The 19,508-nt window shown below is 42.2% G+C and overlaps 1 protein-coding gene across 3 annotated transcripts in view; it reads left to right on the top strand.

The window, feature by feature from the left end:
• Nucleotides 1–19,508, top strand: part of FHIT (fragile histidine triad diadenosine triphosphatase) — a 592,682-nt gene that overhangs the window by 492,281 nt on the left and 80,893 nt on the right. For all 3 annotated transcript variants that reach the window (XM_062585616.1, XM_062585617.1, XM_062585618.1), the window contains one exon: nt 10,242–10,310. In XM_062585616.1, coding sequence (XP_062441600.1) covers nt 10,242–10,310 — 69 coding nt within the window. The remainder of the gene's footprint in view (nt 1–10,241; nt 10,311–19,508) is intronic.

Here is a 19,508-nt window from a genome sequence, read left to right on the forward strand (position 1 = left end):
CTTTTCTAGTATGATTTCAGAATATTGCATGGTGAATAAAGATAGTGGAATGCATTTTATCTCATTTTGAAGTTTGACATAATTATATGTATCTTTTGCCATTATTACCACGTCTCTCTCGTAAAGGACCTACTTGCAGCTAATGGGAGCGTTGCCATGGGCTTGAGCAGAAAGGGAACAGAAGCAGGACCACATATTAAGAAAGTACGTCAAGGAAAAAAGCCTAGTTATTAAGCTTGCGTCATCCTGGTGCCATGGTGCTCTGCGAGGTCTGATCCGACAGCTGCTGAGACCGAAGAATCTTTGTGGGGATTTCAGTTAGCTTTGGGTGAGGCAGTAGGTGAATTATGAAGTCTGATTTTCAAGAAGGCTGTTTATTTCCACAAAACCATTTTATATCCCAAATTCAACAGTGGAGGGAAAATCAAAGAAAAATGAGGTTTAAGGGGTCATTTAGTCCATACCCAAATAGTCCATACCCCAAAATCTGGTTTCCTAATTTGGGGCTCCCTTGTGGATGTGCAGTTGAAAGGATTAGAGATGCCAGGGGATAAGACTTCTCCTGCAGGTGATTTGGGTACTGGTCCTGCTTCCCCATCATCCCAGAGACATCAATGAACAGCTGAGGGGGGAGCAGTGGAGAATTTGTGTAGTGATTCCAGGCATTGGTTCATGACAGTCTAAAAATACGTTAAATGTGAGGGGAAGAAGTTATGGAATGACATATATGCAAATAGTGTTAAATTACAGTTTTATCTAAGATCTTCTGTTTCAAGCTAATTGGAAGACAGAGGCCACTGCTGCAGGAGGAAAATATGAAAAGAAAAATACACTGCAACATAAAAGTGTTTTTGATCAAGTAGAATTCTGTTTCTGTTGAACATTTTATTTTGTTCCAGTCACATAAATTACCATCTTTGAAATACTAAAACTCCCACAATCAGCTTTTTATAACAGAAAATAATTTACATTTAAAAGGTTTAACTGAAGCAGCTAAACCTCAGAGACGAATGTGCACATTTGGCAATAAAACAGCAAAACAGCCCATGTTTTGGAACCCATAGCTGCTATGTATAATTTTAATATTATAAATAACTAAATACAGTCTAGTGAGTGCTGTATGCATGTATGGTGATACTTACTGGTTCTTGGGAAATATACATCCTTAAGGATATAAAACGCCTCACCACTGACACAAAGCCTGGGAATATCTTCCCTAACACACTGATTGATACTGTGATGAAAGGCACCACGGCTTGAATGCGTTTTGTCCTCTCTGCAGAAAGTTATGAGGTTCGGTTGCGTTGCTGTCATTGGAAACCTGTTCTTCCTCCTCGCAGTAGTACCTCTCTCCATCCTTAACTGATGAAAGGGAAGACAGGGAGAATATTTTAATTCTGCGGGAGCCTTGTCGTAATCGTAGAACACGGCTGCCGCGGTTGTCTAGAAAGACAGTAACCACGTGAATTAGAGAACGGTTTCCCTCTCAGTGTAGGAGTGACTGTTGCGCAAAGCTGCTCTCCCCCCTCCCGCCGATCTCCGCTGCCACATCCATTTGTGATTTATCTTCTCTCATTTTCCTCCAACTTCTCTACCCCCTGCATAAAAGAGGGAGCGGGCCGTTACTGCTGTAATGCTCTTATTCCCCGCGAGGAGAGAGGAGATATATTTCAGTTTTATGCTCTCCTCAAATGCACTCAGACACATGGAAGAAATATCTTACAGGTGTTTGTATCGTTGCGGATACTCCAGAGAACTGAAAACCCTCTGTATTCCAGCAATAATCTTTCCGCCGACCTCAGCGTACTTCGCGTCGCCTCTTGGGTACTGAATGCTGCTGTTACTGGCGTCAGTGTAAAGCAGGTGGAGGTTTCGGTGAGACGGGGATCGGGCTCTGAGGTGAGCGGTACGCAGCTCGCCCTGCAGCGCTCTGCCCTCTCTGAGAGACCTCGACCTCCCCTAACGCCGCCAGCGTTCGGTCAGCCTGTTTCTGATCCTCGCGCTTATTAATATGAATTGTAAATTAAATACGAGACTGGCCTTCATATCCGACCTTTCAGAGGTCTCCCATCCTTTTCATTTAAACTGATCTCTGAAGAAGAAAAGCTCAGTAATAGTGCAGTGGACCAGTGAGATAATTAGTAAACACATTCTACATAATTACAGTGTTAGCATCTCGAGGGGGAAATGAAAGCTTGTGCTGTCCCTTTAACAGGACAACTTGATAATCCTCTTAACATTTTCTCTTTTGGCTGATAATATTTCACAGAATTTTACTTTGTAAAATATTCCTAAAGGGAGGCTTAGGCAATAATGCACAGATTATGGAAATGACTCTCATTAAGTATAGGGAGAGACTTCAGCAAAGCCATGAACTGCTTTGAAACGTGTAAACCCCATTAGGAGCTTCATTTAAATGTTTATTCACAGAGCAGTAAATGTTTGTTATAGTACATTTTATTGAAACATAAATTAAAGAACCCTAATTACATGTATCACAAGTGTTAAAACAATATGCATTTATCAAGACTTAACTGAAGATTAGAGGTGAGGGGAAATGCAATTGATATTTTGTTTGCATCTGAATACCACTTTATAGAAAGAAACCTAGGCAAAGTGATTTCAAGGGAAGGAGAAGGCCCGGGACTGCAAGTCAGGTGCTCTCCATCCATCCCAAAGCCTCCCACAACCACCTTCCTGTGCAACTTTGGAGGCTCCTTCATTGGTGTGTGCCTTAGCCTTTTCCTGTCTGTAAAACGGAAGTGGATTTCTTGTAAGGGCTGCTAAGGTTTAGCATTGTTTATGCAGTTCTTTGACATTCTGGGTTAGAAGATGCCGGGTGGATCTCACATCATGGTCCTCAGCTGGGGTGGGGTGCTTTTCTTCTTGCTGATGCACGGAGTAATGCTGAATGTTGCTGCAAGCCTGGCCGTCCTCTTAGCCCTGCGTGCGGGGAAGGTGACAGGCACTGCATAGAGACAGGTGACAGTGAGCTGGTGATGGTCCTGGGCCTGATCTTCACACCACCATATGTAGACTCTCATTCCTGGAGCAGGGGACTTAGTGCTTCTGGATTGATGCTTCTAACTATCCCCCCACGTTTCCCTTTTGTTTATTTGCCACTTTTCAGAAGATTTCATGGGAAAACGTGTCCAGATTACATTTTGGTCATCCCTTCCCAATGAGCAAGCTAATTATCCTCATTAGTACGCTAGTTTTCTTGGGTTTGGGGTTGTGAGGAAGGATTTGGCAGTAAAAGCCTCCAGCTGCGGAAGTTACAACCCCAGATCTCAAGTGGTTTACAAATCTTTCTGCAGATGTTTTCACTAGGTCTAGATCTCTTTTCCAGCTCACTCATGGTTCATTTCTTCTGCAGTAGTTGACAGACACATTATTTATTGACGATGCTGAATCTGCACGTTTCTCAATCTAACTGTTTGAAGATGCGCTCTGCTCCAAGTCCACCACTTGGTTTGGTTTCTGATATATTTGCACATTCTCTCCATTTTGTTATTTTCCCGAATGTGTGTGTTCTTTGTGCTAAACAAGTATTTTGGGTACTCTTCCAGAGGCAAATCCATGACATAATCATTGGTAGGGGTCATTGCAAAGTTTGCTTTTTTCTTTTCATCCTAAGGGTACATGTACTGTGCAGTGCCGTGCAGAGACCCAGGCTTGGCTCCTGAGAAGGGTCCGCGTACTGCAGCTTCGTAGTGCCTGGGAAGCTTGTGCTCCCTTCTCTCCCAGAACTTGCTTCCTCCTTTTTCTGTCTTTGCACTCTCTCTGCATGACATTTTTGACTCAAAACTGCCACCACCATTTCCATTTTGACGTTAACTGCTAGACTTGCTATTCCCTGATGAATCTTTTTTAGTCCCTTTCCACTTGCATCTCTGACATTTTCTCCTCCATCCCCCTGAGCTTTCTGAGACAAAACTGGATTTCCCTGTCCTGCCTTTCCAAAGCTTCCCTCTGTCCCTCCCAAATGTAATATTCGAATTCTGGTAGTCCATATTATTCCGTTAGGTCTGTAGCACGTTTTCGTAGGTTTTTTTGCGGATAGAAAAGCAGGCATTGATTTTCTGCTTTAATAATCCAGAGCCCAAGCAAAGGTATCGCTTAATACCTGAGAGCCTGCGTGACATTTGTGTGTTAGGCTGTGCCGGTGAAGGCAGCACAGGGCTCTGATGCTGGGTGGCAAGTGCTGATGCTTTGCCTCTCTCAGGGGCATGAGTGTGCTGCAGCTCCCACTGCACGGGCACCATGGAGGTGGGCTGAGGTCACTCCTACACCAAGGTGTCTGCCTGCCGGCTCCTTGCTCCCTCAGCTCCTTCTCTTGAAGATCTCTGCTTGGGTATGGAGCACTTGCACCAAAAGTGCTGGAGCTGGCCGTCCTGGGTAGGGGCTCTACGTGTCGGCATCCTCATAGCCTAGTGGATGAGGTTATAGTGAAGCTGGAAAAAAAATACTGATTCCCACAAGCTGGACATTTTTGTAGGAAAGGGTTTCAGGGAATATCCTGTCGTATTTTAACATCTTATATGACAAAAGTTTTTCAGAGTGGTCTTGGTTTGTGTGATCGTTAACTCTTTAAAATGAAAGCAATAATAAATAACATTAGAAATAATTTTGAAGACTGTGAAGACTGAGTATTTCAATGGCCAAAATGTTTCTTTTGATGTTGGATGGGACTTCCTGTCATTTTTAATTTGTCTCTCCATCCCCATTCAGGACCAGGAAAAATGTTAAGAACTCATAAATGCTCACTGCACAGGAATTGCGTTTGCATAATGTCCTGGCTGGGACCTACAAGCTGAGGGCTCTGGAAATTGGCTTGCAATGCCTAGAAATGATGACTGCACTGAATCTGTTACCATATAGGGAATGCGATGTATTTTAGGGGACAGCAGAGGGAGTGCTTTCTGTTAACGAGCTATGGATATACAGGCAGATCTTTCCACGGAATAATTTTGTAACAGGGATAATTGAGCAGTTAATCAAGAATAGCAAACAAGGGCTCCATGGAAGCCCAGTTTACAGAGAGGACAAAATTGCCCTATTTTTCATGTGGCTATCTCAGTATTATGGTTGATTTTCTTTATCACCCGCTAACAGCCTTACTTGGAGAACGGTTATTATTTTGGAATTTCTGCAGTTAATCTGGTAGTTAGAAGCATCACCGCAGTCTCCTGTAAGAAGCCCATGTCTCTGTAATGGACAGGGGACTCTCTGCACCAAACATGTAGTTATCAGCAAATCTCTCTCCTTTCTCCCAGCCAGCACGTTCCTTCAATCATGCAGGTCTCCCTGAGGCCTGCAGCCGGTGTGGCTGGAGCAAAGCAGGATTACGAGGCTAAGGAACTGCCTGCTGGGGGTCTCCTGGCCAGCAAGGCTGACGCCTGGTCTGCCTGAGCACAACTAGTGGCGTACAGGATTTGGTCTTTGTCTGACCAGAGGACTAGCTGTGTCCTCATCCCCACAGCGGCACGCCTGGTCTCAGGAGAAAGAATGAGAAGTAACAGGGGAAAGGATTAAGCTGATGAAAGGCATCTGCTTTAGCTACACGAAGGTGCAGGTTATCCACGTGCTTCCTTCGCAGATGTGCGGGGAACGGTCCTTCCTCTGCCAGCCATTCTGGCAGTCCATCCGTCTTCAAGGTCGTGTGACCCATTCCCAGTTTTTATGTGTTCCTCATAGAGCATCATATAGCAACATTTGATTGCTAATAGACTCTGGGTGAGCGCTGAGGAGCTCTAGTGCAGGCTATTATCTCCTTTTCTTTTGGAGCAGAGCCTTGTTGCTCCACTAACCGACACAGCAGCTGAGTGAACAAAGCATAATGTTCGTAAATTATTGCAGGCAATGCCCGTGTCCTCCCCAGTGGTGTGTGGCAGGGTCATCTGCTCTTTGCTATTGTGATCTACCAGGAAATCTCGATTTCAGTGTCTATTTTTGCTTGGTACTCTTGCTTTACATCCAGTGCAATGGTGACACATTGGTTATTCAACCGTAATTCAGTATATATAAACAGCCATAACTAGGAACATTGCTTTCTGCATATTCTTGAATGTGGAAGCAAAACTCACCTGAACTGGATGGTTTGGGTTTTTTTTTTTTTTTTTTTTGTTTGTTTGTTTGTTTTTTCCAGCAAAAAAGGCTCCAGGTTTTTAGCCAAGATTTTTGAGAGCGTTTTGCAGCCCTGGTTTACTGGTAATCGACTTTTGATGTATCGTTCCAGAAATGTCTGTGCTGCTGCCAGATTTCAGATGTGCCGAGATTAGCCCACTCCTGAGTGACCATAGGCAGCTGGCCACTTCCAAAGTCATGCTGGAAACTTTGCAGGGTTTGAGCCGAGGATCTCCTCGCTGCATTGTGGAGGTCGGAGAGAGCAAAGACTGGCCTGGGCTCACAAGTTCCCCTTTGCACCGACAATTTGCTCCTTGCAGTACATTTTCTAATTCTCTGTCCATTCTGGGCTAAAAATCTCAAAAAGTTCTCTTAAGAAGTGTCACCTGATGTCACATGATAAATCTCACCGCTAGGATTTTTTCATTCTGAGATTTCATTTATAAAGTGGTAGCCCCTGTGCAAACAGAGGAAGCTACAGTCCCAGCCCTAGAAAACTGGCAGTCTAATGGTATTAATTTTAAAGGTCCTGTAAAATTCAGTCATGTTTTGTCGTGGCTAAGCAAACATTTTGAGGGATGACATTTGCAGAGCCTCCTTTCCCTCCCTCCTTCCCACCCAGAGCTATTCTTTTCCTCCCCTCCACGCTCTTTGCAGCTTCTTCGGCCTCCTTCCAGGTGCTGCTGCTCTGGAAATGCCTGGCAGGAAGCCTCGTTCCCAGTGTCCAAGGCAACTGGTGAGGTTCAAGCGTGTTTGACCCACATTATGTCCCCCAGTGGGGACATAATGCCATGTCCCCGTGTTGTCATGCCCAGGCTCTTGAGAACATTCACAGCTTTCTCCATCAGTCTCAGAAGAATAGGGAAGAGCAGCTAGAAGCACCAAGCAGTGCAAGTGTGTTTGCATTTTTTTCTATCCTGATACTGGTAATAGCGATCAGTCCATTAATGTAAATGTCTCAGGTGTTGTATGTTGCTTTTCTTGCTTATTAATCAAAATAATGCAAAATGAAAAGGAAGCAGTTTTGAAGGGAGAAAGATGAAATATAATCAGCAGTGATCGAATACAGCCTGCTAGAACGTGCTGGTGCTGTCTGCCACCCAGCAGACGTGAGAGTACCCACGCTACCCAAAAAAGTTGAAACATTTTATTCTGATATTTTGTATACAAAGCATTAGGGTTTTTCATCTCTAAGCGGTGTTTTGAGGGAAGATTTGCCTAAATTTTTGTTTTGTTTTGTTTTGTTTTTTAAAAAAGCAGCCAAATGTTTTGTTTGTATCTACTGACACATTTCAGTCAACCACAAATGTCTTTTCTGGACATGCAGGTTTTTGTTTTCCCTGGAAAACAAAATGCAATGAAAAAACTTTAGTTTGGGGACTATTTGAAACTATTTGCACTGCCCAAAGCTGGGCAGACCTCCCTGCAGCCGGCAGCGGGTGCAGTCTCAGCATAGCAGTCCAGCCCTCCGTGCCAAGACAGTCATTTGAAGCCCCCTTGATCTTGCCAGCCTGCAGAGCAGTCACACTGCTCCTCCATATAGCAAAGCACCAAAATATGTATATAATATCTGGGATGTGAATCCTCCCACTCTGCCAATATACTAGTTGGAAATTTAGCTGTTGTTTACATACCTTGGTGGTTTGAGGCTTCAGGAATAAAAAATAATAAAGATAGCAAAAACGATCAATTAAAAAGCTCCCAATCAAAATATTGGAGTCTCCAAATCAGGAAGGCCATAAGCTGAAAAGCATATTAGAGAAGGTGTCAAATCCTCTTTTTTGATGTTTCTTGACACTTGGTACCCATTGCTCTGCTTTCTTGGTAAAGCCAAAGAGAAGGAAATTACTTCAGACCTAACTGCTGTTTGTATTCATTTCTATTACACAAACAAAAGGGAACATTCAGATTTTTATGTAGGCTCCATGCACAGCATTAAAAGAAATAATTGGGATGTCTGGAAAAAATACTCTCTTTTTAATTGGCTGTAGTTACCTTATACATGGAAATACCCTTTTGTTTTCTGATATGGTTGATAAATTTTGCTTCGTGTTGCATAAGAACATAATGCAAATAGTAAAGTTGAGTAATCCCTGGAAATAGCTCTGCTAACGCCAAGTGGCCCATATGCTGTCATAAACACTTTTTTTTTTTTTTTTTTTTGTTCTGATCACAAGAGCCCTTTTTGGGCAGAAGTTCACATCAGACTTACTCATTACCTGCTGTGCTGGGTCTGTACATCCGCAGTGCGCCATCTCCATGCTGAGCTTTGGACTAGATCCTTGTTTGCTGTCTGATACTCCAAATCATTTGTCACGGGTATTTACAGATCTTTTCCTGTGTGCATCCTGGTACATTTTGCCACAGAGATCCAAATTATATTTAAAAATGATTGCTCTTTTGGGGGATATGTCTGTTGATTGCTAACATTAGGCTTTATGTATAATAAAGAAAAATTTCAGCAAATGATTGATTTTTAAACAAAAATATCATGGGCTATTAGTTCCCCAAAAGAAAGAAACTAATTGACACTTTATTTTATAGTTTTCTGAATCCATTTTAAAATAAAGGAAAATGAAAAAATTAGAACACACTGGTGAAATTTTGCATCTTTATCCAAAAGTAAAATTTCAGGCTCGGGGTACTGAAGACCATCTTTAAGCTTACTTTGTGATTTTGAGCAATACATCATGAGAGCAGTGACGTTCAAATGATACATCGCACTAATATATCACAAGAGCACTATCACTCTCATGATAGATTAGTATAATACACTATCAGAACACTATCACTGATGTATTACTCAGAAACACAGATTTAACCCTCAAGAAGCATCCCATCTTTAGGCTGAATACACTGAAAGCTGTAGGTAATGATAAGAACAAGCAGTAGCGTACTTAGTTTCTCTAGGGCAAGCTGAGAAAAAAAAGAGCGATATTCAGAGTGTTTCATTAACTGAAGCATCCTTCTGATTTCATTTTATTCACTGAGCAAATGTTTTTATGGATTGAAGCTAACACAATATAAGTGTGTTTGAATTTTCTTACAAATAGCCTAAGAAAATCTTTTTTGATTTTGGATTTCATTATAGACTTGAGCTATGTTTTGAGAATGCTTCAGTGAGGTGCATGAATTTCAGTTGATTTCTAACTCATCAAATTGAGTCAGGTGCAAGCTATCTAAATTCTGTGTAAAGCATTTGGTGCTCTTTCTGTTGCAGTCTTTTTTTTAAAGGATTTAGGCACCATCTATAAAGATCTGGGGATGCATAAATGTGGTGTGTCACTCAGATCATTTGCTGTCTCCCTTCAGTGAGATTTTTTTCCCCTGAAGAATTGTTGTCAATATATTTTTTTTCCCTAAAGGGAGTGAAACAGAAAGCAGAAAAGATAAAAGAAAGCTTTGCCATTTTTTAGCTGAACTTCTTGCAGAAAAGTTTCTCCTCCCTTAGAGCCCAGTTCTCCCACGGGTGCCTGCACCCAGGGCACGTCATGGACCGGTGGGGGCTTCGCTCCAGTATATTCGAGCTACAGCTTCCCAGAATGAAAAGCAAACATGTTAGTGTCTTTTTAACCTTGCAAAAGACATTTTATTAGATGGGTTGCGTGTCCCCTCTCGCGATGCCGTTTCCATCTGTACCGTCTCCGTTACCTTCCCGCTGGTCTCCGCCGCGGCGCGCTGACCCCGGGCGTGTAACCCCGCGCGGGTGGCCGCTCGCCTCGCGCCTGCCGGCTGCCAGCCTTCGCTGGGCAGATCCGCGGTATTGTCGCTTCTGAAGTCGCAACACGCAGCTCCGAGGTACGTTGTCATTTCCAAGCTGCGGCTAAATACGGCTCCGACTGAAAACTATGAATAATTCCACAGAGCCCCTAAACTTCCAGGCATTTCACTCCAAAACTCATATATACAGCAGAGCTGCTCGCTCGTGTTTTTCATCTTTTATATTCTCAGAAGAGTTGAGATACAGTTATGGAACAGGTTAATGTATTTTCCTTTGAAAATAATGCTGTGGGAGCCTGTGTGTCGTTACTTGTATGTGGGGAGAATAATGCTGACAGTCTAGGAAGGGGAGTAATGGTCTTGATAATCACCACTGTGTTGTTTCACATTTTCAGCATGTTCATGTCCATGTCCTTCCAAGGAGGGCCGGAGACTTCAGCAGGAATGATAATGTCTACGAGGAGGTAAGGGCTGCACGCTATTTCTTCGTCACACGTATTTTGGCCTTCAGAAAATCACCTTAAGGCTACAGGCCCTGCCTTGAGTGGAGTTATTTAAAGCAGTCTCTGTCTTGCCACTGGCTGCAAAGGAAGGTGATAAGCACCAAGCACTCTACCGTGATTTGCCCGTGAGCCGTGGGTCCAGGTATGGTCCCGCAAGGTCTCAAGGAAGGATGCTAGTCAACGGTCTTTGGCACTTCAGTCTGTCCCCTGCACACAGAGTGAGGCAGCATCTCTACCAATAGTTGTTTTGTTTTGTGAGCACTGGGGAGAAGGTTGAGGAATATTCACCTGTCAAACAAGGTGTCTAGCTTGGCATTCGTGAAACATATCCTGCCCTGACTGACATCCCGGAGTAGCAACATCCCCCTCCCAGCAAGGAGGCTCATCTGAAATCGATTACAATTTGCCTCCTGGCCTGCTTTTTTTGTTCAAGTGCTGGCCAAATCACATTGTAACTCCAAAGATAAAAATTAAAGAGCAACTATGCATATAGATGTAATATATGCATGTGTGCAGACCATGCTGCAGAGCTGGGGAAATGAGCTGTTCCAGTGTGACTGAATAACTGACTTTTGTTTAAGTGCACAATTGTATTGGCGTTAACAAAAAGTTTTCCCCAGCTTGACAGCTGTCACAGCGAGTGAATGAAAAAATCTCACTATTGTTAGAGTTATCGATAGTTCTTAGTGGATTTGGTAGGATACTTTATCTCAAATATGACATTTCCCTTTCTTTCTGAAAGTAATTAATATAAACTTGTTCAATACCTCTGAAGTACCATCTGCTTGAGGAAGAATTCGTGGTATTTTGTGCCATTGTGATACAGGCATGATGACAACTCCCCACTCTCAAAAACTGGTAACATATTTTAAAGGTCTTTAATGACTTAGCAATGAAAAAAATGGTGAGAAAGTTTATTATTGACCAGTTACATGAAGGGTAGAGACTGAGAACCCCACTAATAAGGGCATAACCTTATAATGAGACTGCTGAGTGAAGAAATCAAATGTAAATATGTGATGGCAGTCTTGTATGCTGCTGTCGTTGAAAGTAGCTGAAGTGAGACTACTTGAAAGTTAACATTCTTTTCCTTTTCAAATGTGTTAAGTGGTTTTAGACGCTGTGCCAGCCCACAAATTCTGTTTCCATTTTTGTCGTATTTACAATGCCATTTTCCTGTTTTTAACACATTTATTTCTTCCTTGTTAAATGTAAATACAAACAGGCAAAACTCTTTTAATGACTATACATTGAATGTTGTTAAATGCAAAAGAGGTGACAAATTGGTAAAAAATATTATTATCTTGTTATTTTCAGTTATAGCAATTGTAGGTGTTGCTTGTAGCAGACATAATAAGCAAAAATATTTAGACAGAGATGTGATAATGTATCTTTTAGTGGAGGACTGTATAGCCTCAGAGTCTGAACAGCCATCGTTGAATACCAAAGAGCCAACATATGCTGTCTCTGGAGAGAGCTTTTGCACTGGCTGTAGCCAAACCAAGATTTCAAACATTTTACACTGTACAATTACAATTGATATTATAAAAAGTTTGAGGCCAAGTTCTATTATCTGTTGGATTTTGAGTTTTTCAGCAGTGTGCTATCATAAGGAGAGTAAATAAATCAATATTTTGAAAAATGCAAAATGGACAAATTATGTAAAATGATTTTGGAACTCACTTGGAGTTTATGTCAATAAGGCAAAATCTTTTGATACAGTGCATCTTGCATCTTTGCATTGTACCAACAGGGGATATACTTTTGTCAAGGAGATCTTTCAAAGATTTAGGAAGATCTGTAGATCATGGTGGGAAACAGACTGCTAATCTACAAGGGACAGAGTACCATTAGGTGAGATGTAGATACTAGAGAAATTTAAATCCATTATCCATGAAATGCATGCTCAGGACAGTCCATAATCTGTTTATAAATGAGGCTTGACTTCCATGCATTCGAGTGATAGAAGGAATTGTAGTTTAGGTGGAGCAGACTTCCATCCAAAATCATCCCTGTGTAGTATGTAACACAGAGGCTGATCAGCCTCCCTCAAACATTTTTTTGGATTGCAAAATGCACCCAGACTAAGTTTTGCTTATTGCAGTGGCTGGTTTGACTACCACAGGTAAAGGCAGTGCAACTATTGGGCATAATTTTCTCAGATTCTGGATTGCAGCTCTGGTTCAACACATCTATCACAAAACTCCTGTCTGTAATTGGCTTTGCACTCTCCAAACTCTACAGTTGTCATCTCTATATGCTCAGCTGACTATTGACAAATCCCATTGCTCGGGGAGTATTTGACAGTGAAGGGAATGCCCAGATGTTGAGACATCAGTCCTCTTGAAAGATTTCTAGAGTTGAGACAGCTGGAAAGTACTTACAGTCTCTTACTGTGTTCTTTATTTTTCCCATTTGGTTTGGGAGCGACTGCCCTTCCGACTGAAAAGACAGAACGAAGCGTAGCAGGTTGAACCCTGCTTAGTGAAGTCTGTTTACTAGGCTGTAGTGTCTCTAGGCTTTGGGCTGTGGGATAGCCTCTTCTGAAGCAGCTTTTAAGTGTAAGGAGTATACTTAAAGGTAAGATAGGTTTTTACCACTTGATTTTTAATAAGGCTGTTGATGGACCTAATGCCTGCTAGTTTCCAGATACCTATTTAGGACTTCTGTACAGAAACATTAATTGTAGAAGAAATGAAAGAGGGGCAGACACCTATTCCACAGTAAAGACATTTCTTGCTATATGTCACTTGATCTGTTAGGTTTCTGTACTTCGTTCCGTACGAAAGAAGTCACTGCATGATTTTTCTAAGATGCGGAGTGAATGATTAATAATGAAGGAATCTACTCTGAACGTTTTGGCTTAGGGTATGTCTTTCCTCTGCATCTTTGCAGGAATATTTCTTGGGAGGGACTGTTAACTATCCACCCTGTAGGCTCACCACAGTGAAAAGCTAAAGGCATAGTTTTTCAGTTCTTACATTTTCTTCAAATTATTTGAAGCCTAATCCTGCAAGCATGTACATGTCAGACTTAAATCAATATTACAGTTGTTTATTGGATCAGGTCCTTCATGTTCTACTCTAGCTGGATTACTTTCCTCATGTACAGACTGAGATACTCTTTTTCATCAATTCACTCTATTTCTTGGAGACCAAAACTGTAGCAACAAACCATTTAGAAAACTTTTAATTGGAATGCCTTACTTCCTTCTCTCTATATGTTTTTCATTTGGTTTGAAATAGAATAGTATGTTTATTAATTGAGGAATTAAAAGGCCTTTCTATCAAGGAGTTGCCTGCTTTGAAGGACAAGATGAGTTCTTTCCTATTATAAGGGCATGTCACTAACTGGTAAGAGTTCGATGTTAAAGGATGTTCTTTATTTTAGAATTGCACCTGTGTTGTTACAAGCAGCACAAGCACTGCAGAGTTGTTGGAGGTCGTCATGTCCAAGACTTCCAAGAACATTATCCTGAAATGTCTCAGCAGTTTCATTCCCTCAGCCATCTGTGGGCAGTCCTCTCATTCAGTGTGTGTTTGAAAAGTCCATAGCACAGCCTGTCCCTGGTCTCCACTCAATGGTTAGCCATTTCTGCAATAAAAATAATACTCATCATCCTTTAGGTTGGCAGGTAATAGCTGTACTGGGCCAGAGAGTGTGAGGCTTTCTTACAAAGGAAGACTGAAACAGAAGTCTGCAATATGGCTATTCTCAATACTGAGCTCAATAATGTTAACTTTGAGGCTGACAGACTCAGGTGGGTGAGGGCAGCGCAGGCTGTCCATGAGACCCCCAAGCATCCCTGGCACTCTGTGATGGGTGGTATGGGGCAAACCCCATTCCTCTCTGGCCTGTGCCACTCAGCTCCTGGCTGCAGCCCGCTGGAGTGGATGCAGCTGCAGCAGTGATGGACATCCAGGGCTGTGCATTCAGGGCTCAGAGTGCCCCGTCCTCTGGCCGGCTTTACTTTCATGCCCACCTCATTTTTTTGCCTGTCTTCAGCTCTCGACCTGGGCTAGTGGGGAATGAAAACACTATAAAAGGAGAAAGCACAAATGAGAGAGGCTGACCGAAACCACGGTGCCTCTAGCCCCCAGCTGAGTGCCAGGATTAGCTGAGCTGTCTGCTTCATGGACCTGCTATAATGAGCCTGGCTGAAACATCCTAATGTGAATTCTTCAGGAACGTAAAGATTCTGTAAGACACAGAAGCCAGCAAAAGAATTCAGTTGATGCTGTCCCCCTTCCCCTCTGGCATTCAGACACGTAGCAAGAGAATCACTTAGGGAAAGGTATTTTGACTTAGTGATCTCATTCAGCACATTATGTTAAATCATTTCAGCAAGAACACCTATTAGTAATCATTTCCAATTCCAGAGAGGATAAAGGAGGCATTTTGGCACATGACTCAAGAACCTGCTAGGCTTCTTTTTGAGGCTAGCAAATGTGGGAAACCATGGTGAATTCAGAAGTTTAGTCAAACAAGCCTGAAGTTGAATTCTGCGTGAGCGGCTTTGGCTGCGAGGTGCCTGCTCCCTGACCTGCAGACAATCTTGAGCGCTGCTAGGCACAGAGCCTGGTGGAGGGCTTGAAATGTGCACAGCTGCGCTAAACTGTTTGGGCTGCTTCCTACTTGAAGATAAGGTGTATAATGAAAAGATAAATAAACACTAATCCAGGTCTTGCTAGACAAAATGGAAAGATGCCCAACAGCTTCTGCGAGCATTGGATTGAACTATTCATGAAAATTAACGACATGCAGAGCTAATAGGCTGTTTCTTGGCCTCTGAATTGTATTGCACCTTCTGGGAACATATTGTAGCCTGCTGGTAGATCAGTCTGCTGCATCTGAACTCCCTTGGGGCCAGACTCTGCTTTCGTTGCACCCTGCCTGGGAGAACCCGTGGAAAGCAGCACAGAATCTAAATTGGTATATTGGGGGGAAAAAATGTGTTTTTCCAGGGTACAACTCTGTTTCCCTATCTTCTTGCAATATGGCAGAAAATAAATGCTTCCCAGTAGGCTGTGGATTTTGTCCTGGTCTTGCCAATGTTGCTCTTCCTGACTGACGAAGCATCAGCGGAGATTTCTGCTAGCCAATGGGCGTAAACCTTTCCCAGTTGCTTCACGTGTCTTGTGATATTATAGCGACTCCAGCAGGGAAAGTCAGATTAACTGTGCAGGAAAATTTAATATTTCTAACTGAGAGTGCCGCAGTAGAAGCTAGAACTGTGCAGATATTTATGTTTTGGATTTGGTGGATGAACGACAAAAAGTCATTTTGAGTTAACCCGAGATTTTTATTTTATTTTATTTTTTTACAACAGACAGAGTTCCTTTTTGAGTCTAATGAAATCACTTGTTTTCTGGACCATGATATTTTATCTGACTATGATCCGAAACCCCCTGGAGGCTGCTGGCACCTCCTGCGTATTTCTTGTATGCACCCATCCTACATAAGACAAATTAGTCAGTAGGGTCCACCAGGAATGCTGAGAGACTCCCATCATCATCGATAGCTCCCTAGATGGAAGCCCCACTGGTTTTTGATATTTTCTGCCCTTTCCAAGTCTGCCAGACATTTCTTAATTTGAAACCTGAAATCTCAGAGACCTTCCTGTATGCTGTGTCCATTACTGCACATATCTTAAGGTGGAAGCATACCATAATCAGATCTGATTACGAGCTGTTTTGTGTACTGAAATCTTCCATCAGATCTAGAGAAATGGAATCAGCCCAACTCTAGGAACAAATCCGAAGTGGTTAGAAGGGTTTCTGCTGAGGCAGCCGTCCTTCACGATCACACACATGCCCTTTACACCTAGACTTAGTCTGGAAGGTAATGTGTGTTCGGCATTTTGCATATCATCGTGTAGTCGGATTGCCCTCTAGCCCATCTGTCTCCCTGCATTCCATCATTGCAGCTGCTGCTTCTTACCCTTTCCTCCTGTAAGGTTTCTCCAATCATTTCCCTTAGAGGTAAAAAATACTGGCTTCAAGGAATCACTTACATTTAATCTATAAAGTAGCACAGACAAATTATTGTGGCCATCACATAAGAGTACTTGGCCTGGACTGTAGGATATTTACTTTGTTTAGCTCATGGAGTATTTGCTCTTTCATGTCCTTGATGGTAGTTCATTGGCAAGCAACTTAGTGACAAAGAGGCTCCAACCAAAGACAGGTTGCTGATAAGGTGATTAAAGCAAACATGGTCTCCCCGGCCTGTTTGTGCTGTCAGTGCTTGGACTTGCTTAGCTGCTCAGGTGCTTCTTGTGTACTCCAAGTCCCTGAGGTAGAACTGTCTCTAGGCCTCTGCTTATCCTTTGATGCGCAATGCAAGTTGAATTTGTGCTGGTGGGGAGAACATGCCCCATTAGGATCCTGGATACTGCACTCTGCAGAGTTGATGAAATGGAAAGTAAACAAAACAATCAGAGAGTTGGTGTTTTCAAAAGAGATTTTTTTTTTTCTCTGACCTGAAATCTTGCCATAAACATAAAATGAAATACTCCCTCACGTGCTATTTAAGGGTCAGGATATGACAGCAACGATTTGGTTACAATCAAATCACACTGAAATCCAATGAGCTGTACTACAGATTACTTCAGCAATTTGTTTTATGAACAGCAAAATTTTAGAACCAGTAATGATTAACATGATTCCTTTCAGTCCATAGGACTTGTTCTGGTTTGACCAGCAGCTCACTGTGATCCAGTCCTCTCAGCTATATGCACATATTTGTACAGCTAGATTGTATGAATTTAGCTCATGACACCCTTAAGAGAGTCATTAAGGAAAGATCTCTGTCGACCTTGTAATTTGGAGCAGCTCCTTTAGCTGCAATCTTTGCAAATGCAGATCACAGCATTTTGAGGGATCGGCTTTGTCTTCTGGTGGTCCAAGCCCTGGGGAGCTGAGGAGTGATTGCCTCATAAGAGACACCATCCGAACTGGTTCTTCCTGGCACTTTTGTTTGTTGGCCCAGAGGTGAATCAGCAACTTCAGTGATTTAGATGTGGTATTATCCCTTGCTTTCTATATATAGCCTTTTAAAATAAAGGTAGAGGCACATTAATGGAGTCAGGTGGTCTTCACTGGTTGGGAAGTGAAGTTTACCATCATCTGCAAGGTTGAGTTCATTTTTTTGAGTAGAAAAATTGAAAAAAAATATATAAATGTGAGAAATAAGCTTTCCAGATCTGTGCTCATGTTCTGATTGTTACCTTTGTTAAAAATATATGCTTTCTTGTTCCTTTATGTATTTGCCCACTGCTTTCCCTTTCCCTTTCCCTTTCCCCTTTCCCCTTTCCCCTTTCCCCTTCCCCTTCCCGTTCCTTCCCTTTCCTTCCCTTTCCTTCCCGTTCCTTCCCTTTCCTTCCCTTTCCTTTTTTCTGGAAGAGTAAAAGTGTAGAAGGAAACTGAAATGAAAGAGGTTTAGAAAAACTACCAACAATCCAAAACAGAAATGGAGAACTGCATGGTTATGGTTTCCAGAAACCTAAACGATGTGCTGACAATTTGAGTTGAAACAAAAGCCCCCAAACCTCTTTCTAGGTACTTTTAAGTAAGAAACGGTTTATTTAAATGAAAGTGAAAATTAAAAAGTCTGAAGAGAAAGACTTTAAAAGAAATAAATGATTATATGTTTGCATGTATATGTATTTAGGGACATACAATTGTACATATGGACAGGGTGGAGGGCTAAGAAGTATGTGGGATATTTATTTTGGCCCAGGCTAAGATCAGGAATAACACTGTGTTGTTACATTTTCTGTAGTAGCATGCTGTAGCTGTCTTTCTGGTTTTTATTCATAAACTTAGTGTCTGTGGGAACCAGTAGGCCTTCTCTTTTCTACAGAAACCAATGTGATTTGAGCATCTAAATCTCTGCACAAGCTCTGATCATGCCATGCATTTGCTCAGTATTTCTGCTAAAGTAATCATAAGTGAAACAGTTAACAGCATTGAAATATAAATTGCCATCCTTGAGGCTCCCAAATTAACACCTGTCTGTTAACAGCTCGGCATGGTTTCACAGTTAACACCTCACCTCTTCCTGTAGAAGACAACACTTTACATTACAGCTTGTGGTCTGACAAAAATGCTGCAGAGTTAATCATAGGCAAATCTCAGTTTCATGCATTTAAAACAGTAGCTAAAATATTCACTGCCGAAGATAGCTCAGTCCATGTTCTCGACCATCCCTGCCATATGTTAAGAAGGACTTAATGTGCATGAAAGGCAAAGGCACAAAATGATTTTGGGCAAAATACTGCAGAAATATGGCTTCAGTTTCTACAGGACTTAATAAAAATTATTTTCTGCTCTCCTGGGCCCCGATGGTGTTAAGCGTGCAGGCCACTTGGTCGGGTGGTGAGGGGTCAGGTTTACCTTGCACAGGTCCAACTACGGACCCAAAAGCACTAAAGATACAAGGAGCAAGGCTGCTGGCAAAGTGAGTACAGAATAAGAGGGGACATCAGCTTTTGTTGCAATATTTTGGCCACGAAGGGAGTCCAGTGAGCTCACAGACTCGCTCCTGTACTGGGAACAAATGTTCCTTTTGGTTTCAGAAAGAAGATTGTAACAAATCATTGCACTTCAGTGAAAATTCATTTTGACGGAGTGTCAGGATAATCATATACAATTTAGTTTTGTTTAAATATCATAAGCACTATTGTTTCTTTTCCATGTTAAAGATTGACTTGAGTGCTAGGTTGCGGGTGGTTTTCCTTAATTGCTTCAATCCGTGGCCTTAAAAAAATGATTACTTTAAATTTACACTTGTTAAGTACACTGCTAATGAACAAAAGGCTTTATCAATCTTTGGCAGACCAGAACTATATGTGAAAAAAAGAAGGAGAGAGAAAAGTGAGAGAAGCTAATTACCAAACCATTCTGTTAATGCTTATTTTAATCATATTGCCTGCCCTTCCTGGCAGCCAGGGCCATTAGGCTGCAGAGGCAGGAGGCAGGCTATCACAGTCAAATGGTGCTGAGGTGGAGAATTGGGCCCAGGAGTACCATTTGACTTGTCAGTTTATATAGACATAAAGCTTCATTGTTGTGCACAGACACAACTGGCTTTTTAAAAGTCTATTTCCCTCCTGATGATGTGAGAATCTGCTACCCTTGCTCCTACTGTTCTCCAGCC

Source organism: Rhea pennata, chromosome 12 (assembly GCF_028389875.1).
Source record: "Rhea pennata isolate bPtePen1 chromosome 12, bPtePen1.pri, whole genome shotgun sequence".
NCBI lineage: Eukaryota > Metazoa > Chordata > Aves > Rheiformes > Rheidae > Rhea > Rhea pennata.